The 17520-nt window shown below is 46.0% G+C and overlaps 1 protein-coding gene across 3 annotated transcripts in view; it reads left to right on the top strand.

Moving 5' to 3' along the window:
* The window catches only part of DPYSL2 (dihydropyrimidinase like 2), a 109038-nt gene extending 92743 nt beyond the window's left edge, over positions 1–16295 (top strand). For 2 of the 3 annotated variants that reach the window (XM_033133636.1, XM_033133637.1), the window contains exons 9-14: positions 3792–3948; positions 4411–4552; positions 6158–6328; positions 11038–11217; positions 12062–12227; positions 13795–16293. In XM_033133636.1, the coding sequence (XP_032989527.1) occupies positions 3792–3948; positions 4411–4552; positions 6158–6328; positions 11038–11217; positions 12062–12227; positions 13795–13886 (908 nt within the window). In that variant the 3' untranslated portion in view covers positions 13887–16293. Of the gene's footprint in view, positions 1–3791; positions 3949–4410; positions 4553–6157; positions 6329–11037; positions 11218–12061; positions 12228–13794 lie in introns of all 3 variants that reach the window. The other variant, XM_033133635.1, reaches the window with a different exon arrangement.
* Positions 16296–17520: the final 1225 nt, after the last annotated feature.

Here is a 17520-nt window from a genome sequence, read left to right as displayed (position 1 = left end):
AATTTGCATTGTAATGTGGCCACTTGCAAGATGAGCGTTCGGGTTTGGTTTTCAGCCATCTGAATTCTGAGGCTGCTGCGATGAGATTTCCTTCAGGACAGGCAGAAACTTCGGGGTCCTTGATGCCGCACTTGGGCTGGGAGTTTGAATCCCTGAGCTCCTCCTTTCTTTCCTCGCTTTGTCCTACATAATTAGGAATAACCAGCCAATCTCATTATACTCAGTTTGACAAAAACGGTCTAAGGTATCAAATACATGGTCAACTCAAACATTGCCTCGTACGATATGTATCTACTTGATTAGGAGTATTCCGCGGTGATATTTTGTGCATCTCTGTTGCCCCAACACGCCTCGGACTACCAGTGCTAGTAGAAATGAGTCATGCCTTTAAAACAAATCAGATTAGAGAGTCAGTTCCAGAACCCCCAGACCTATTCAGAAAACTTCGATTCTCTTCCTCTAGAACCACTCTTGGTACCAAAATCTGACAGGGTTGCCCATGGCTGTTGGGTTCCACTTGGGTTCTGGAACACGCTCTCTGAGACGAGAGGGAGCTGTCAAACATTTCTCAGGCCTGTTGTGAATAAACACCACCCCCAGAGTCCCCTGCAGTTCCTGACTGCCCTAGAAAGCCTCCCAGAGGCTGGCTTGGGGGTCACATCTTTCAGTTTAGACTTTCCCTAGAGAAGAAAATCATAAAGGTCTAACCTCCACCAAGAAAGCATCAGAGTGTGTTTAGAGGAGTGCAGAAAGGCCAATTAAACCTATTCTACGGTTTATTGCTATTAATGGTAATTATTTCTGGCATGCAGTTCAGTGGTGTCTGTGGCCTGACGGAGGTCCAGAAGTGTGTGTATGTGTGTCCCAATCACTGTCCCAGTCAGGGGCCTACATATGGGCAGTGCTGTCAGATTTTGGTATCCACGGCTATTTATGAAATGGGGAGAGCAGCCCTGGGGTGGCTGTAGGCCGTGGGTGCTGGGAGGCAGAGCCCTCACCTGCGGGTGCGGTGGCGGTCTCCCATAGAATGGTTTAACTCCTGCCGTGCCTTGGGGGGCGAAAGAAAATAAATAAACCAAAAGACAGCAAGGACCTCTGAATCCCCTGCAATTTGAACAGGGCAAAACAGAAATGAGCCAGAAATGAGGACTCAGCGTGGCCCCGGCCCAGGAGTCCTGGCTCAGCCTTGGTCTAAGGAGGCAGATCTGGTCAGCCGTGACCTTGATGCTCCAACCCAGTTCTCGGTTTTCCAGAGGCTGAAGGCCAAGTTCATTCCTTTGTGTTGAGGTACATGTTCTGTGTATGGAGAACGGGACCCAGCCCCTGTGCACCAACTCTCCACCCCATCACAGTTGTAGTTCAGAGTGAGACGAAGGCCGCAGTCCAGGGCACTCATGTGTGTGGGATTCAGGACGCGCAGGAACCAGCCCCTCCTTGTACTCAAGTTTCCAAAGCAGGACTGAATTGCAGATCCAGGGAGAGGACGAACACCAGCAGGTTACAGGAAAATCAGGAAACTGTTTATGCTTGTCCAAGGATTTTCAAAAAGTCACTCTTTCTCTCCAAGCAGTTCTGCTCTTGAACTTTCTCCTGTCTACAAAACCAGGAAACCTTTGGGGTTAGGAGTCCTTTGTTTTCCTAATGACTTGCCCCAGCCTCACCCTTGTGCTCAGACAATAGCCAGCGGGACCTCCAGACCTGGCTGGTTAGAAGAGCTACAATCAACTCAGCCAGTTCCGGCTCAAACCAAAGCAGGCAGTGGAGGTCCTGTGAGAACCCTGGGTCCTGCTCAGACATTTGCATTTCATAAGCGCACTTGGCAGCAGCCGAGGCCTTCTCATTATGCGGTGTTTTTCCAGTTTGGGGTGAGCTGGAGCGGTTTGTGCAGCTGCCCAGCTGGCTCCCAAAATCCTGCCTGGGAGGCTTTGTATAGATCAGGAACCCAGGAGACCTTCCAGGTGATTCTGAGCATTGGCCCGTTTCCTTCTGGGGGCTTCCCCTGGATTTGGAGCCCTCCATCCTGCTTCGGGATTATTACTGATTCCCCCCCCCCCCCCCCCCCCCACCGTGAGCTGCCTGCTCTGGCCTCTGACACTCCCTGGCTGAACAGGGACTCCTTTGTGAAATTCCTGAGGCTGGAGGGGCCGCTCGAGGAGCCAGCTCTGAATGGTGAGTGTAACATAGAGAGTGTTGTGGTTTATTATCAAGAGATAAGGCCTTGGAAAATGCTGTGGAGAGGAAAGAACACACATTCCTGACTGAGAAGTGTTTGGCCCTGAGGGCCCTGTGTTTGGAGCAAAGAGAACATTTGGCAGGACTTTGGGGGGTAGCCCTGTGATGGGCCCGGGGGGGGGGGGGGTGAGGAGAGGTGCATTCCTGGTGGTGGGAAGGCCAGCCTGCCATCAAATTCCAGCAGTGATGCCTTTCGTTAATAAAAGATCGTACCTTGTATTTAATGTGACACACATTTATTGAGTACCTACTATGTGCAGGCTGATGTATTTTCTTCAGGGTCTCTCCATCTAGTGGAAAATCAAAAAATTCAAAATGGGTTGATTATTGGATTATTGGAGTGGAGGATGGGATTGAGTTTTGGACGATGTGAAAGAGGATATCAGCTTTGGTAGGTGGCTGGACAATTAAGGGCCTCAGATGTGTCCGTGAAGAGTTTGTGTCTGTCCTTAAAGGCAGAAAGCTCCTTGGGGGCACTTTATGCACGACAATGGCCTGGGAAGATTATGTATTAGGAAGATCACTCTGGAAGTGTCATGGAGAATGAATGGAGAGGTGGGGAAGAAGGTTGGGGAAGCAAAATAAATCTCAATGTGATTGGGAGGCTCTGTTGGAATGAGCTGCGGAGAAACGATGAAGGCCTGAACTCAGGGGAGGTATGTGGAGTTTCGGAAAGGAAAGGATGTATTTAAAGCGCTAAAGCGTTGGCATTCAGTGGATAGAGGCCACCTTACTGGCGTGCACGTGAACGGACAGAGACGGGGACATGGTTGGAGCATCAGGGAACTGACATTTCTTTCACGACAATGTATTAATTCAGTCAGGTGAGGCTTCCGGAAACGGAAATCTTTGTGGCGTGAATGTGCGCCGTCCTTTATTTCTCACTCTTACAACATCGCCTGTGAATCTGGTGGCGCTCAGGGCAGGTCCCTTCAGGTGGTGACTCAGGTATCCAGGCTGTTTGCTTGGGCAGATCTGTACTTGCTCTCAAATGCTTCAGCCCACTGGCATCACATCTGATTTCCTCTCTCAGCCCATTAGCCAGAACTAGACACTGCGAAGGGGGGATGGGAGATGTTGGAAGAGCAAGAGGAGTGTTTGGTGAGTAGTAAGGTTAAGTGTGAGATGCCATGGGTCACGCCAAAATAAGAGTCTAGATGGCACTTGGGACTGGGTGTTGGACTGCAGTCTGAGATTGGTGTTAGGTTTGGTGCCAAGGTAAGTACTTGTGTGTTTTTCCCCCATTAGTTTTAACCTTTTAAACAGCAATTACTTTTGCACCAACCTAATAATAGATTTGGGAATCAAGAGAGTAGGAGGTGGACTGTTTGGGATCACCTAGGGAGAGTGAGTTAGAAGAGCAGGATCTAAAGATGAAATCTTAGGGAGCACATGTTGGATCGATGACTTCGGCTGGCTGACGTATTTTACCTCGTCTGGCATCCGTGTTCTTACCCGAGAGCCCTTGTCATGCTGCCGGGTAGGTAGCTGCTCCCAACAAGGGTGGTTTCCCTTTTCCCTCATTGTATCCTACTCAGCTTTGTTGTCTTGTTTGTCAGGAACCGTGGTGTATGGCGAGCCTATCACTGCCAGCTTGGGAACTGATGGCTCCCACTACTGGAGCAAGAACTGGGCCAAGGCTGCTGCTTTTGTTACCTCCCCACCCCTGAGCCCCGACCCGACCACTCCGGACTTTCTGAACTCCTTGCTGTCCTGGTGAGTCTTGGAGACTTATTCACACTTTGCATTCTCAGTCTTTCCTCAGACACAGATGACCTGTGGGTTATAACCTGGTGGGCGAAAGCAGACTTGCAAACAGACCCTTATTCTCCAAACGCAGGTCAACAGATAGGAACAGGAGATGATCACTTGGACACTTTTCTGAGGGGGAATTCTGGATAAAACCTTGGGCCATCTTGAAGGTCAACGAAAGGGGATAATGAGGTATCAAAAGGTTTCCATTGTGGTGCATTGTCACCCATAAGATACCTCACAACATAGATTTAGCGGCACAGCATTATAATGAAGCTTCAGTGTCATGTCACATCTTCCCAAATTACCTATCTCCTGAGGGGAGGAAAGGTTACTTCAAAAACTGTCAGTGGCCTGACACCTCAAAAAGACATGTTCAAATTTGATGATTTGAAGTGAAAAGCCAGTTATATGTTTTCCTTCCAGTGGAGATCTCCAGGTTACTGGTAGTGGCCATTGTACGTTCAACACTGCCCAGAAGGCTGTAGGAAAGGACAACTTCACCCTGATCCCTGAAGGCACCAATGGCACGGAGGAGCGGATGTCCGTCATCTGGGATAAGGCTGTGGTAAGGAGCAGTGATGTCACTCGTGGGTTGGTCTCGCCTTTCTCCTGCCTCCTCATCTGAGGGCCATGGCTGGCATGTAGACCTTGACATGTCAGCTGAGAAAATTCTAGAAGCTGGTACTTGTGTGACAATATATCTTAGGTTTGGGAATCCAAGAGCACTCCTTATAGATCATTTCCTACTTAATATTCCATATGTGTGTATGTGTTATGTGTGTGTGTGAGTGTGTAAAGAACATTGGCATCATACGTACTATTTTGTGGGCTGTTTTATTAAAACAATATCTTATGAAAAAGTCTTTACATCCTTAAATATACTTGAAACTCTTGGTTTTTAATAGCAGACCATTTCATTTTAATGCTGAAATGTAATTCATTTGCAGTTCTTTGAATATTTATGTTTCTGATTTTGTTACCGGGATGAACATCCTTGGACACATTTTTAATTATGCTTGTAGGAGAAATTTCTAGAAGTGGTATTGCTGGGTCAAAGGGGGTGTGTAGTTTTTAGCCTTTTGATATGTATTGTCAAAATTCCTTCTAGAAAGATTGCATCAATTTGTATACTGTCAGCAGTGTATGGCATCCCCCAATTTCTTCTACAAGGTTCAAATTGGTGTTACCCTCCCCAAACCAAAATATTATTGATTTGATGGGTGAATTTTATTTTATATTTAGTCTCTTCAGTTACTCATTAGAGTGATTATTCTTTTTTTTTACATATGCTTATGAGCCATTTGTATTTTTTTCTTTTTCAAAACCTGCTCATTTCCTTTGCTCATTTTTCTACTAGCTTTGGAGTGGGTTTCTTAACTGAGATATGCAGCCATTTCTTCAAATTCTGTATTTAAAGGGAAGTCGTAGGCATGAGAAGGTGCAGGAAGGATGTGAGAAAACATGATTGGCACCTATGGCTGCGGAAACCCAGATGCGGGGCTAAGACTACTGGGGGGGCTAGACCAGACACCTGGGTCTGTGTCTGTATCTTTGAAAAGGAGAGCCGGTCAAGCCAAATGATGTTTCCTGAAGAGGCACTGCAACCACTTCAGCTTTTTTTTTTTTTTTTTTTTTACTTTCACTTTGAAATAATTATAGATTCAGAAGAAGTTCTAAAAATAGGACACAGAGGGCCTGTGTACCCTTTCCCCTTTCTCTCCCATGGTTGCGTCTCACATAATTATAGTACGATATCAAAGCCTGGAGACTGACAAGGGTGCAACGTGTGCGTTTGGTTCTGTGTCACTTGGTCCTATGTAGATTCGTGTAAGCACCATGGCAATCAAGATACAAATGTCCTCCATCACCACAAAGACCTGCTTTGTGCTCTCCTTTTATAGTCAGCCTTACCCCCTGGGCAGATCTGCATCTCACTCCTAGTCTGTTCTCCATCTCTAGAACGTTTGGTATTTTGAGAATGTTTATAGAAATGAAATCATACAGTATGTGACTTTTGAGATAGGTTGTTTCACTTAGCATAATGCCCTTAACATCCATCTAAGTTGTGTGTATCAAAAGTGTGTTCCTTTTTATTGCTAAGTCGTGTTCTGCCCTTCACCTTTTTTGACCTGCTTTTGGTGTGCGTGCGTGTGCGTGTTGTACTCCTCAGGTCACTGGGAAGATGGATGAGAATCAGTTTGTGGCCGTGACCAGCACCAATGCGGCCAAAGTCTTCAACCTTTACCCCCGGAAAGGCCGCATTGCCGTGGGATCTGATGCTGACCTGGTCATCTGGGACCCCGACAGCGTTAAAACCATCTCTGCCAAGACCCACAACAGTGTAAGTCCTGTCCTGTGTTGACCCACTCCAAACAGATCAGTCACAGAAAGAGACAGGTGGGGAGCGTCCCCGGAAATTATGAAAAGGACTCGCTGTGAGAGGAATGGACTTCTCCCCAGGATATATCATAACTTGCAATTTGCTGAGAAAAAAACATAACTTTTTTTGTCTTTAGTGAGATCAATAAGACTGATAATCGGTTACTCTTATCATCATGTTGGAGCACCACAGCCTGTCTTATAGATAGAGGTCTCTATCTATAGACCTTCGGAGCCTCCCATGTCATGCCAGGATATCAGAAGCTTCTAGAAGTGAGGCACCATTCCATTTCATTTTTATAGTCCGGGGCAGCATGTCTCATGGCAACGGTGGGTGCAAGGGACGTAAATAAAACATACAAATGTCCATTCCTGAGATGCCCAACTGGCACTTTTATTCTTTTAAGCCATTGTTTTCTCCTATCAGTGTAGCCGTATAGAAACCTAAATGACAGATCCTCTTATTATCCTCAAGGTATGAATTGACTTTGATCTGTCCCCAAACAGAAGAAATAACCCTGGAAGCCGTTCTGATCATGACTTTAGGATCTGCAGTTTTGGGGTATCTCTGGTCTCTCAGCGTGGAATACAGAGCTTGGGGATGCCTTGTTTTGTTAATGAGAATCTGGGCAGGTGACTTCATGTTATGTCTCAGGCTCCTCACCTGAGAATAAATCTAGGGTTTAAACGAGGTCTCTGAATGCCCTGTGACTCTGTGAGGTCAGGAGCATTAGGCAGAGTTGTTAGATACTATTGGTTTTTCATAGAAAAAAACTACGTGTGGATGTGTGTGTATCTATACCTATAGATGCATATATAGATACACGCAAGAATATGGACAAAAGGGCAGCTTTGTAAAAGAAATGGGCATAGGGCAGAAGTATTCTTTGTCAGAAACTCATGAATCTTGAAGAGATTCATATTGAATGAAGAGATTCATAATGAATGAAGATGATATTCTAGATCAAGTTCTAAATTGAAAGCTGGCTCAATAGGGAATCTGATTCTAGACTGCCCGCCCTAGTTAGCCTGGGCCAGCAGTGCTGCCGCCTCCCCCAAGTGCCACGACAGCTCAGGGCTGTGTTTCTGGCGTTTCTCCAGGACAGCCCTGGGCCCTTTGCTGTAGCCCAGTCCTCTCCCATTTGAGCAGAGGGGCTTGGAGTACGGAGCGCACTTCTAGTTTCTACTGGCGTCTGTGGGTGCCAGGATGGTGGGTGCCTTCTGGGAAGGCTGCTCAGCTCTCAGTGTTTATTTATAGTTGCCTTTTTTCCCTCCTTTCCCATTGGTTGACTTAGCTTTGCAGCATAGCCTTATGGCCACACCGACTTGTAACTTAGATTACAACCTCTTGGGGGTCCAGGATGGCTTCTTGACAGGCAGGGACCCTAGGGTCCTCCCCAGTGAACCCCCCTATTCATATACATTGAATATCATATTCCCATTTACTCTTTTATTTTGGCCTTTTCAATAAAGGGATGGTATTATTGTCACAATTGGGAAGATAAATAAACGGAGGCGTAGAGAGCTTAGTGACTAGTCTAATGTTACATAGCTATTTTGCGGTAGAGCCAGAATTAGAACCCAAAATTGTCCATGGCTATTCCCTGCCAGACTGCATATGCAACCTCTTGGTCAGAGTTACATGGAGAAAATTCCTCCCTTCCCTTGCAGAGTCCCTGCCCCAGAGGTAATACAGACGGGGAAGTGGACTCATTATTTAAGCGGCAGGTGACCTAGCTGGGGAGCTTGCATTTGGAGCCCTTCACCTGGCAGAAGAGAGGACGTGAGGAGCCATGATTCGAGAAGACAGGTTCTGCCCTCCAGCCATTCCATCCAAACATTTCCAGAGCAGTAGCACCGCCCAGCCTTTACCTCCAGGCAACCCCACGGAAGAAATACTGGCTTCCAAAAGTGCCTCTTTTCTGTCCTCACCTGTTTTCAAGAGCCCACATTAAGCACGCCTGTGCAGCATTAATCATTTGGGAGACGACTAATAGGCGGCTTTTCCATGTAATACAATGTTTCTACCAGGAGCTCATTAGCTTTAATTTGGAGTATTTAGCTAACTATTATTGACAGCCCTGTTGCTAAACCTCTGCTTGGATTTTCCAGGCATCCAGCCAGATGAGTCATTTTAGGGAGCCCGTGTAGATGTAGGTTAAAAATGCCTATACCTGGTGCGTGATGAAGCCTCACTGCCTTCATAGTTTGACAGAGAGTGGGCTCTGAATACCCAGAGCCGTGATCTGACTACTGGACTTGTGGATTTTAAGTCATGTGGAGTCATGGAGCTGGTTCCTCCATCTTTTAAAAATGGAAGATGGCCCAAAGCTCCTCTAGGTATTTATGGTCAGTTATTTATAAGCAACTAAACTCATTTATATGTGTCTTACAATGTCCTTGACACTAAAGGACTTGCAATCTTATTGGAAAAGTGCAATGAAAAAAACCAGACAGTGAATGAGTGAACATTTTTCTAAATGCCAACTTTGTGCCAAGTAGCATGCTAAATGCTTTTGTTCCTTGTATTTCTTGTGATCCTAGCATCATTTCTGCAAAGTGGGCTATTTCCCCTTGTAGATGACGAAGCTGAGGTGGAGAAGCGTGTAAAGGACTTGTCCAAAGGCACAGAGTGATCTGGCGAGTGGCAGATCTGGGATGTGAACCCAGGCAGATGGCGCAGTGTTGAAGGTTGTCTCCGTTACTCCAGTAGGGGGCAAGAGGGGTTTGTCAGAATATGGACAATTAGCTGTGGAGTAACGTGGTAGAGATGGGGCTTGATCCAACCCTTAAAGGGTGATGCACACCCTTTCAAAGGTTATTTCAGAGCTGACAGAATTCTCTCATGAGGATCTACACACATATGTGTTATCATCTTCACCAAGCGTTGCGTCGGAGGCAGATGAAGAAATTGAATTTCTGAGGCAGGACTCAAGTGATCTGCCCAGAATCATCCAGTTTCTGGATTTCACCAAATCTAAGACGCCATCGATTTCCAGATATTCCATTAGTTTATATATCATCATGAAGCCAAACACACCCAAGATGAGAGTAACAGGAGACTCATAAAAATACGTTGTGCCACCGAGGGCCAGCTTGTGCTTAGTGTAGGATAAATAAGATGTAAGTCTGCCACATAGAAAGGGTGGCAAACATCTTGTATGCCTTGACTTTGGGTGTGGAGAGGACAAAACGTCTCCTTGGAGAATATGAACTGAAAACTGCTTCTCATGCAAGTTGGAATTCTCAGTTTCTGAGGCCAGCAGGGTCCAGAAAAACCTGAAGCTAAGAGTGTAAAGTAAACTGGCTTCAGTGTGTAATCCCCGAGACCACAGGGGAAAACGAACACATGTCCCCCTGGAAGAACGTGGTTCTGTCTGTACTGACAGCAACCGCGCAGGTCCATCTGCTGTCAGACATGTTCTGACTTCGGGGAGGAGTGTCTTAGAATCACTGAGAGACTTGGGGACACACACTGGGTCCTGGGAATCCCCGTGGAGAGTCCCTTCCCTCCTCCCAGATGCCTCTCTGCCTCATTCCTCCGGTAGCTCCCACCTGACTCCTTGGAGTCTCAGAGCAGACCTGAGAGCCCCTCATTGCTGTTTTCAATCAGCACCTCTGCATTTTGAAACCGAATGACGTGAGGAGCCAGCGGAGGCTTCCCCATACGTGTCAGCCAGTACACTGAGCAGAGATGTTACTTGCAGTGCAGGGCACTGTTAACAGCTCTCTGTTCACAGGCTAATTCCTTTAGTGATGACAACCTGGCCTGAATTCCCCCAGAGGTCCACGTGGCTTTTTATGGTTGGAGTCCCCTATTAAAGTTCCAGTCCTGGGCGCAGCACAGACATTGGTGCCTGTGAGCAGGTCTGGCAGGAAGAAGCAGGAGGCCTTCTGGAACCTGGGGAACGGTCCTGGGTGAGCCAGAGCTATGCGATGGGACTGTGACGTGGAGTTTTTCATGTTGGGCACAGTGTCCCCGGATTGCTGGTGCCTCGTTGTCCAACAAGAAACTCACTGCATATAGAGACCCAGCATATTTTCCAAGAGGCGACACAGATACACCACTCTTTCACCCTGAAAAGCTTGAAACCAAAAGGACCACAGCATTGTATGGGAAATTAACCAGACCTCAAACATCTTTGTGAAGGCGTGCCTCTTAAATCACCACAGTCCTTTCATTTAGGGACTTCAGTTTTACCACATCGCTAACAGTTTGGAAAACCAGGCAAACCAGTGGGAAAAGCTACCCGTGGATGGCCCGTTTCAAGGTTAAATTTAGAACTCGGCCACAGACAGCCTTTGCACTGGAACCTGATTGGAGCTTGAGCAGTTGAGGAGAACAAAGTCATTGCTAATGCATGGAATCCTTTTCTTATATTTGTGTGGCACTTACAAACCTTTATGCTTTTCCATACAATTTTTCTGTTCCATTATATCCCCCCTCCCACATTTTTGACAGGTGGGAAAAGATGATTCCATATTCTAGACAAGGAAATTAGGACATAGAGATGAAGTGCCTTCTGATGTGGCCAGTCGGGGCAGGGACTATAGCCCTGGGCCTTTTTTTTGTTTGTGGGATGGCGGGCAGTGGGTGCTGCCGGACTGTTAGATATAGCCAGGATGGCAGGGCGTTTGTACCATAAAGTGTACTGTGCTCCCTTTCTCTAGGCTCTTGAGTACAACATCTTTGAAGGCATGGAGTGCCGTGGCTCTCCACTGGTGGTCATCAGCCAGGGGAAGATTGTCCTAGAAGACGGTACCCTTCATGTCACCGAGGGCTCCGGGCGCTACATCCCTCGAAAGCCCTTCCCTGATTTCGTTTACAAACGTATCAAGGCAAGGAGCAGGGTGAGTAGCTCTGATCTTATGAATGGTTTTGTCGTGGGTTAAGTTCAGTTTCGTAAACACTGGCTAAGCACTTTGAATCAGGATATTGAGATGAGTATGGAGGATTCGGGGATAAGGGAAACATGGGCGTTTTATTCCCAGAGTTTAGAATACCAGCAGAGGAATCCGCTGTTTCCACAGCCAGCGAGAAGGAAGTAAGACTGACATGTGCTGTGATGAGGTTCAGAGCAGGGATCCACTGCGATGGAGTCGTGGGGGAAAGAATCATGGGGAGAGGACATTCTGAGTTGGGTCTTGAAGGTTAAGTGGAAGGTTGACAAGCCAAGGAAGGGAGACAAGGGAATTAATTAGGTGGAGAGAATGTCACGAGCATGGAGGAATGTGGTGTATTCAGGACATGGTGAACAGTCCACAGCACTGTTGCTTGGGGGCTGTGAGGCCAGATGGATGGAGCTAGAAAGGAATTAAAGGGACAGTGAGATTGGGAAGAAAGTTTGGGGCCAGATCTTGAACATGAGGCCAGACTTCCTTCACAACATGTTTGGGAATTCCTACACGGTTTAAGTGGAAGTGCCTTGGGGGAAAATGGTAAGAAATGTTTGTTTTTAAAGAGTAACCAGTTACTCATGATCTACCTTGTAGGAAGCTCTGGCCTAGAGCCTTGGGGCTGGCTGGCTACCCCCATGCTGACATCTGTCCCCGCCATAGCCCTCCATAAGGACAATCCCCCATCCCCAAATCTCAGAGGCCTCTCCTGGCCTCTGTTCCTTCCCCATCAGGAGGTCTGCCAGGGAGGCATCCTATGTGAATGTGGCCTGAGTCGAGGGGCTCTTGTGTTTTGCAGCTGGCAGAGCTGAGGGGGGTTCCTCGTGGCCTGTATGACGGACCTGTGTGCGAGGTGTCTGTGACACCCAAGACAGTCACTCCAGCTTCCTCGGCTAAGACGTCCCCGGCCAAGCAGCAGGCCCCACCTGTCCGGAACCTGCACCAGTCTGGATTCAGCTTGTCTGGTATGGTTATGGTTTGGTGAGGACCCTGTTCTGCAGGCCATGTTCCCTGGGGCTGGCGAGTCTGGAATCACTTTTGTAGAAAGAGAAGCAGTGAAGTGAATGACAGTCCCATTCTTCCCAAGTGGAAATACTAATACCACCCGAGATGCAATTCGCAGCCGATGGCCACTTGGGTTTCAGAATTTTGACATCAGTTTATATCACATATAGTGTCATGATGCATACATTATGTGGACTATCCAGCATATTAAGAGGACTTTTTTAAATGTATTATGGCCATCCTAAATACAGGATGTGGTATTTCAGGACTTCTTTTCTCCCCCACATGTGGGTTCCCTTATATGAGGACTTTTTCAGTAAATACATTTGGCCCTTTGCCTCTGGGGATTTACCCGTGGATTCAACCAACCACAAATCAAAAATATTTTCATATTCTCAACTGTGGATTCCCAAATGCAGATCGAAAATACTGTTTTTGATCCAAGTTTGGTTGACACCACAGATGCAAAGGGCTGACTGTAACTATAAGTTTTTGAGGAGTCAAAATTACACATGGGGTCGGCGCCCCAACCCCTGCTCTGTTTAAGGGTCAGCTGTATATTGCAGTAGTTTAGTATGGAGTCTGGAGTTACAACAGCTTAACTTCGCAGTCCAGGTGGTGGCTAGCTGTGCCTCAGGTTCCTCATCTATAGAATGGGTATAACAGCAGTGGCTACCTCATGGGGTTGTTGTGAGAATTAAATGAGTTAATATACATGTAAATTACATGAATTAATATACATGTAAAGGGCCACTGGAAAATTGTTAGCTAGTTGCTTGGATAAACTATGTGATGTCAGGGACGATGAGAGGAAAGGGTACAGATTTTAGAGCTTCCTTACTTGAAACTTCCTTCCGGTTCTTCATTTGGCCCAGGACTAGAGCCCTTCCACTTTTCTAGCTTCCTGTACCACAGATATACATCCAGATTTCTGTGGTGTGTTAAACAGTTAATCAGATAGATTTTTTTTTTCTTGTCAGATATACTGGTTTCTAGAACATTGCCATATATACCATATGCAATTACCAGTTTAAAAATAATGAAACTTCAATTTGTCATAAAGTAAAATGGGCACAGTAATGTCCATGTTATGTTATGTCACCAGGCCGTTTATATATAAGGGACCATCATTACTCCTACTTTTTTTCCCCCCTACTTTTGATTATACAGTTAGGTGTGTTGTGTCAGGGAACAGGATCCCAGAGAGAGGGCCGTACCTTCAGAAAAGCCACACTCAATGAGAATAGGGACAGGATGTAGTCTGACTTAGTTGAAATGAAACGTAGTGTTATTTTAGAAGTAGTTTTACTTTTTCAAGCAGTGGCTCCAATGGGCTTCTGCAAGGACTGCTTTATAGTGTCTGATTCTGTGGCTACTTTAAGCCCATCCCTTCTTTGTAGTTTCAGCTTTCAGTGAGGTTTTGGGAGGACAAAATGGGCCTGGCCGTTTTGCTTTCTAGCTGTTATTTCGGATTGAAGCAGGAACTCCTGTAACTGTTTTTGACCTTTACCCCTCTCTCCTCTCCAGGCGCTCAAATTGACGACAACATCCCCCGCCGTACCACCCAGCGCATCGTGGCGCCCCCTGGTGGCCGTGCCAACATCACCAGCCTGGGTTAGAGTTCCTGAGCCACACAGTTCACTTGGGGATGGGGGATGGGACACCTGAGGACATTCTGAGACTTCCTTCCTTCTTTTATTTTTTTTCTTTAAGAGCCTGTGATAGTTACTGTGGGGCAGCCAGTTCACGGGGCTCCCTCTTGGGCCCCACACTCCGTTCGTCACCCGGAGTCACTGATTTTGCTCACCCACTTCCCTACACATCTACGAATATCACACCACGTCTATCCACCAACCCCATACATGGGACTGCATCCAACACAGACATGCGAAACAGAGCAAATCACCACGAGGGTGTTTTCCATCTCTAATCTCTGTTGTACTTATCATCTTCCTTTTCATTGTGGGGGAAGATAAAGTGAATTGCCCAGAGCTGCCTTTTTCTTTTTAAATTAAAAAAAAAAAAGTTTTCTTTGTGGGGCTGGGAGGGGTGGGTGAGGGAGGGGATGAGTTGTTTTTTTTTAATACTAAATTGGAAAGCTTAATTCAATAGTAATACAAGGGGTTTGAACTGGACATCCTAATGATGCAATTACGTAACCGTCAAGCTGATTCAGGGTGGTTGGCAAACTCATCGTCCCTCCTGAGAGGTTCCAGAATGTCCACATCACCATTCCGTAGGTAGTCTTCTGGGTCAACTGTTGATAAGGGCAGGTTTTATTTTTGGCCTAGATTTTGCTGCAGATCAAATCTTGATGATTCTCTTTCCTCACTTCTCTTCTCTTCTCTCTCTCTCTAACTTTTTTATTCACGGATATTTTCACGTCTGTCTCTTTCTTTGTGTTTCCTCTAGCCCTTGTCTCTGAGACAGTGTTTTTCTCTTCTTCCCTTATTGTCTTTTCAAATGACCACGTCTACCTTTCTACTGTGGTCATAAGAACCTGCCTGGGAGGATATGAGCTTTGTCATCACAACCATAGTAATCCGCTGTCCTAGTCCCTATAAGACTGGTGCTACCCACCCACCATCGTGAGAGTATATATGTAAGTTTGAGACACTCCCAGGTGCAGGGAAGGGCCGTGTTACGCACCCACACTATCCCATGTGGGCCCAGAACAGACCCTCAGGTAGTGCTGTAATGTTGCAGAAGTCTGAGGCTACAGGACCTGAGAGTTTTTTTTTCCTTCGTGCAATGCTAACTGGATAAAGAGACGCTCAAATCTGTAAATTGAGCCCCAAAACCCAAGTAAGCCAACCAGCCTCAAGCCAGCACCAGCGCAGAAGTGTTGAACTAGTGGGAGTCTGGCCCCAAGGGCCTGCTATTCCCTGGTTAAGTATCTTGTGGGATTCCAGAACACCCTGGGTTTCTCACTTTGGGGAAAAAATATATTTTTTTGTCCAGTGATTTCAAAAGACATCATGTAGTATAGGGAGGCCTTCTAAACTCAGAAAATCCTTGGGAAGTTGGACTTAAAGTCCATTTTACTTTGCAAGGGGAACGAACCATCTATTTACTGAGTGATACATGACGTCAGAGCTGTTGTGGGGAGAAAACTTTACAAATCAAACATGTGGCCCCTTAGAGACCGAAGGTGATCTTGTGTCCACATCTTCCCTCTCCCTGTCTCAGTGACCCTCTCCACTAGCTGCCTTTGTACCTGTCCCTGTCTTTGCTGATTTATATTGCATATCCTTCCAAGCGTGTTTACAGGTTCTCCTAAGCAATGTTATGTCTGCAAGCTTTTATAAAATCAAATCTGCTTTTGTAAAGCATAACATAAAAAAAGTAGGTCATTCCATCATTCCACTTGTCTCCACACGTTTTGCCTTTGGGGTTATAGTTGGGGTTTATTTTTTGTTGTTTGTTATTTGAAAAGTAAATTGCACTTTTAAAGAATAATTGGTTAACTTAATATATTTGCTTTTTTTCTCATCTGTATTTAGAGGAAATTTGAACCAGTTGGAAAAAAATTTTGTTTCAATTCTAAGAAACACTCGCAGCTCTTTAGTGTTCACTTGAGTCTTCCTGTTTTTCCTCTACCAGGTCATGGTAATTTTGATTATTCTGATTGCTTTCTTAAAACAACTTAAAACCTGAAGATTTCCGCAGGCTGTGTAAGCATGTTTACCTGTTGGCTTGCTTTGTGTGTCTGTTAAATGAATGTCATATGTAAATGCTAAAATAAATCGACAGTGTCTCAGAACTGAACAACTGCAGTGACTTGATGCTCTAAAACATGTAGGATTTAATAATAGATGGTTTTTAATCCTTGGAATTGTGATTGTGACCCTGAGCGGAGGAGCTTTCAGTGCTAAAGCTGATAATGTGTGTAGCCAGAAGAGAACCTTTTTTTTTTTTTTTTTTGTAACCACTGTCTTAAATGGCAAAATAATTATGGTAAAAAAGCAAGTCTTGTGTTTATTATTCCTTAAGAACTCTGTGTTATATTACCATGGAACGCCTAATAAAGCAAAATGTGGTTGTTTCAGGGGTGTGTCTGTGTTGAGATGTTTAAAGAGCCAGCTGCTTAGCCCGGCCTTCCAGGAAAACCTCGCTTCCTGAAGCATTCACAAGTGCCTTTGGCCTCGTTTTCGTGACTGTCCCAAGTCAAGAGTTCAAGAGTTTTCACTGCATGTCCAGATTGTTATGTCCCAGCCACTGAGATGTAATTCCATCAGAGTTCTGCATGGCAGAGCTAAGTGTCAGAAATTCATAGACTATATCCTAGAGAGACCATGGTGGCTCCAGAACCAAGCTGCAAACCTAACTGGGTGGGGCCGCATAGGTTAGTGTAGATGTCTCCTGGGCTTCCTGTGTCCTTATAGCTTGTTCACCCTGGAAAATTCTCGACCTACATGGTGGTATGGAAGATGAGAAACGTGTGTGTTGACTTGCATCCAGACCCCAGTCCAGGAAGTTGCAGGAAACCAGGGCATAAAGCATATGTTCTTCTACCCCCAAGCAAGTGCCAAGAGTGCAAGTTGGGGATGAGAGCAGGCTGGGTGCTTGGTTCCCACAGTGTCCTATTAACTGGCACTGGCATTGGTTCCAAAAACATGGAATGAAGAGGGTGTGTGCTGGGGGTTCCCTGGGCCTGTCATATGGTTGATGAAGTCTTTTTCTTCCTTTCTCTTTTTGTTTTCTACCCAGCCCTGTCCAAACAGGATATGTGATGATTTACACAAACTATACACTATACCAAGCTTTCATAAACAGTGTTTGAATGAAGGGAAAATAAGAGTAGGAAAAATAAGATAAGGCCTAACTGGGGTTAGTAAAACACACCTGCCATAAGGTTGGGAAATGTTGAGGGAGCTCTGAGCGTTCTAGCAGCAAATACAAAAAGAGACAGGGTCAGAGAACTATAACATTTGTAGCAGCCAGAAGATAAATTTGTTCTTCAGAAGAAACAGAAATTCTTGGTCCTCTGACCCGTCCGCAGGTGGGACCCCCCACTAACCAGAGTTGCGTGTCTACGGCTGGCTGTTAGGCTTCCTTCACTATGCCGATGGCAGAGCACAGTGATCCAGGAAAATCAAATCTGTTTGGGAGGGGCGCAACAAGAGTTAGGACCTACAACAAGAGTTAAAAATCCGAGGCCCACGGCCCGTCCTCCTATTACCCTCCTGGCTTCATCACACCACATCACCTGGCTTCATCACACCCTGACAGGCCCCAGGCTCATTCCTGAGG

Source organism: Rhinolophus ferrumequinum, chromosome 18 (genome assembly GCF_004115265.2).
Source record: "Rhinolophus ferrumequinum isolate MPI-CBG mRhiFer1 chromosome 18, mRhiFer1_v1.p, whole genome shotgun sequence".
Classification (NCBI taxonomy): domain Eukaryota; kingdom Metazoa; phylum Chordata; class Mammalia; order Chiroptera; family Rhinolophidae; genus Rhinolophus; species Rhinolophus ferrumequinum.
Note: the sequence above shows the minus strand (reverse complement) of the source record. Positions and strands in the feature narration are given on the sequence as shown.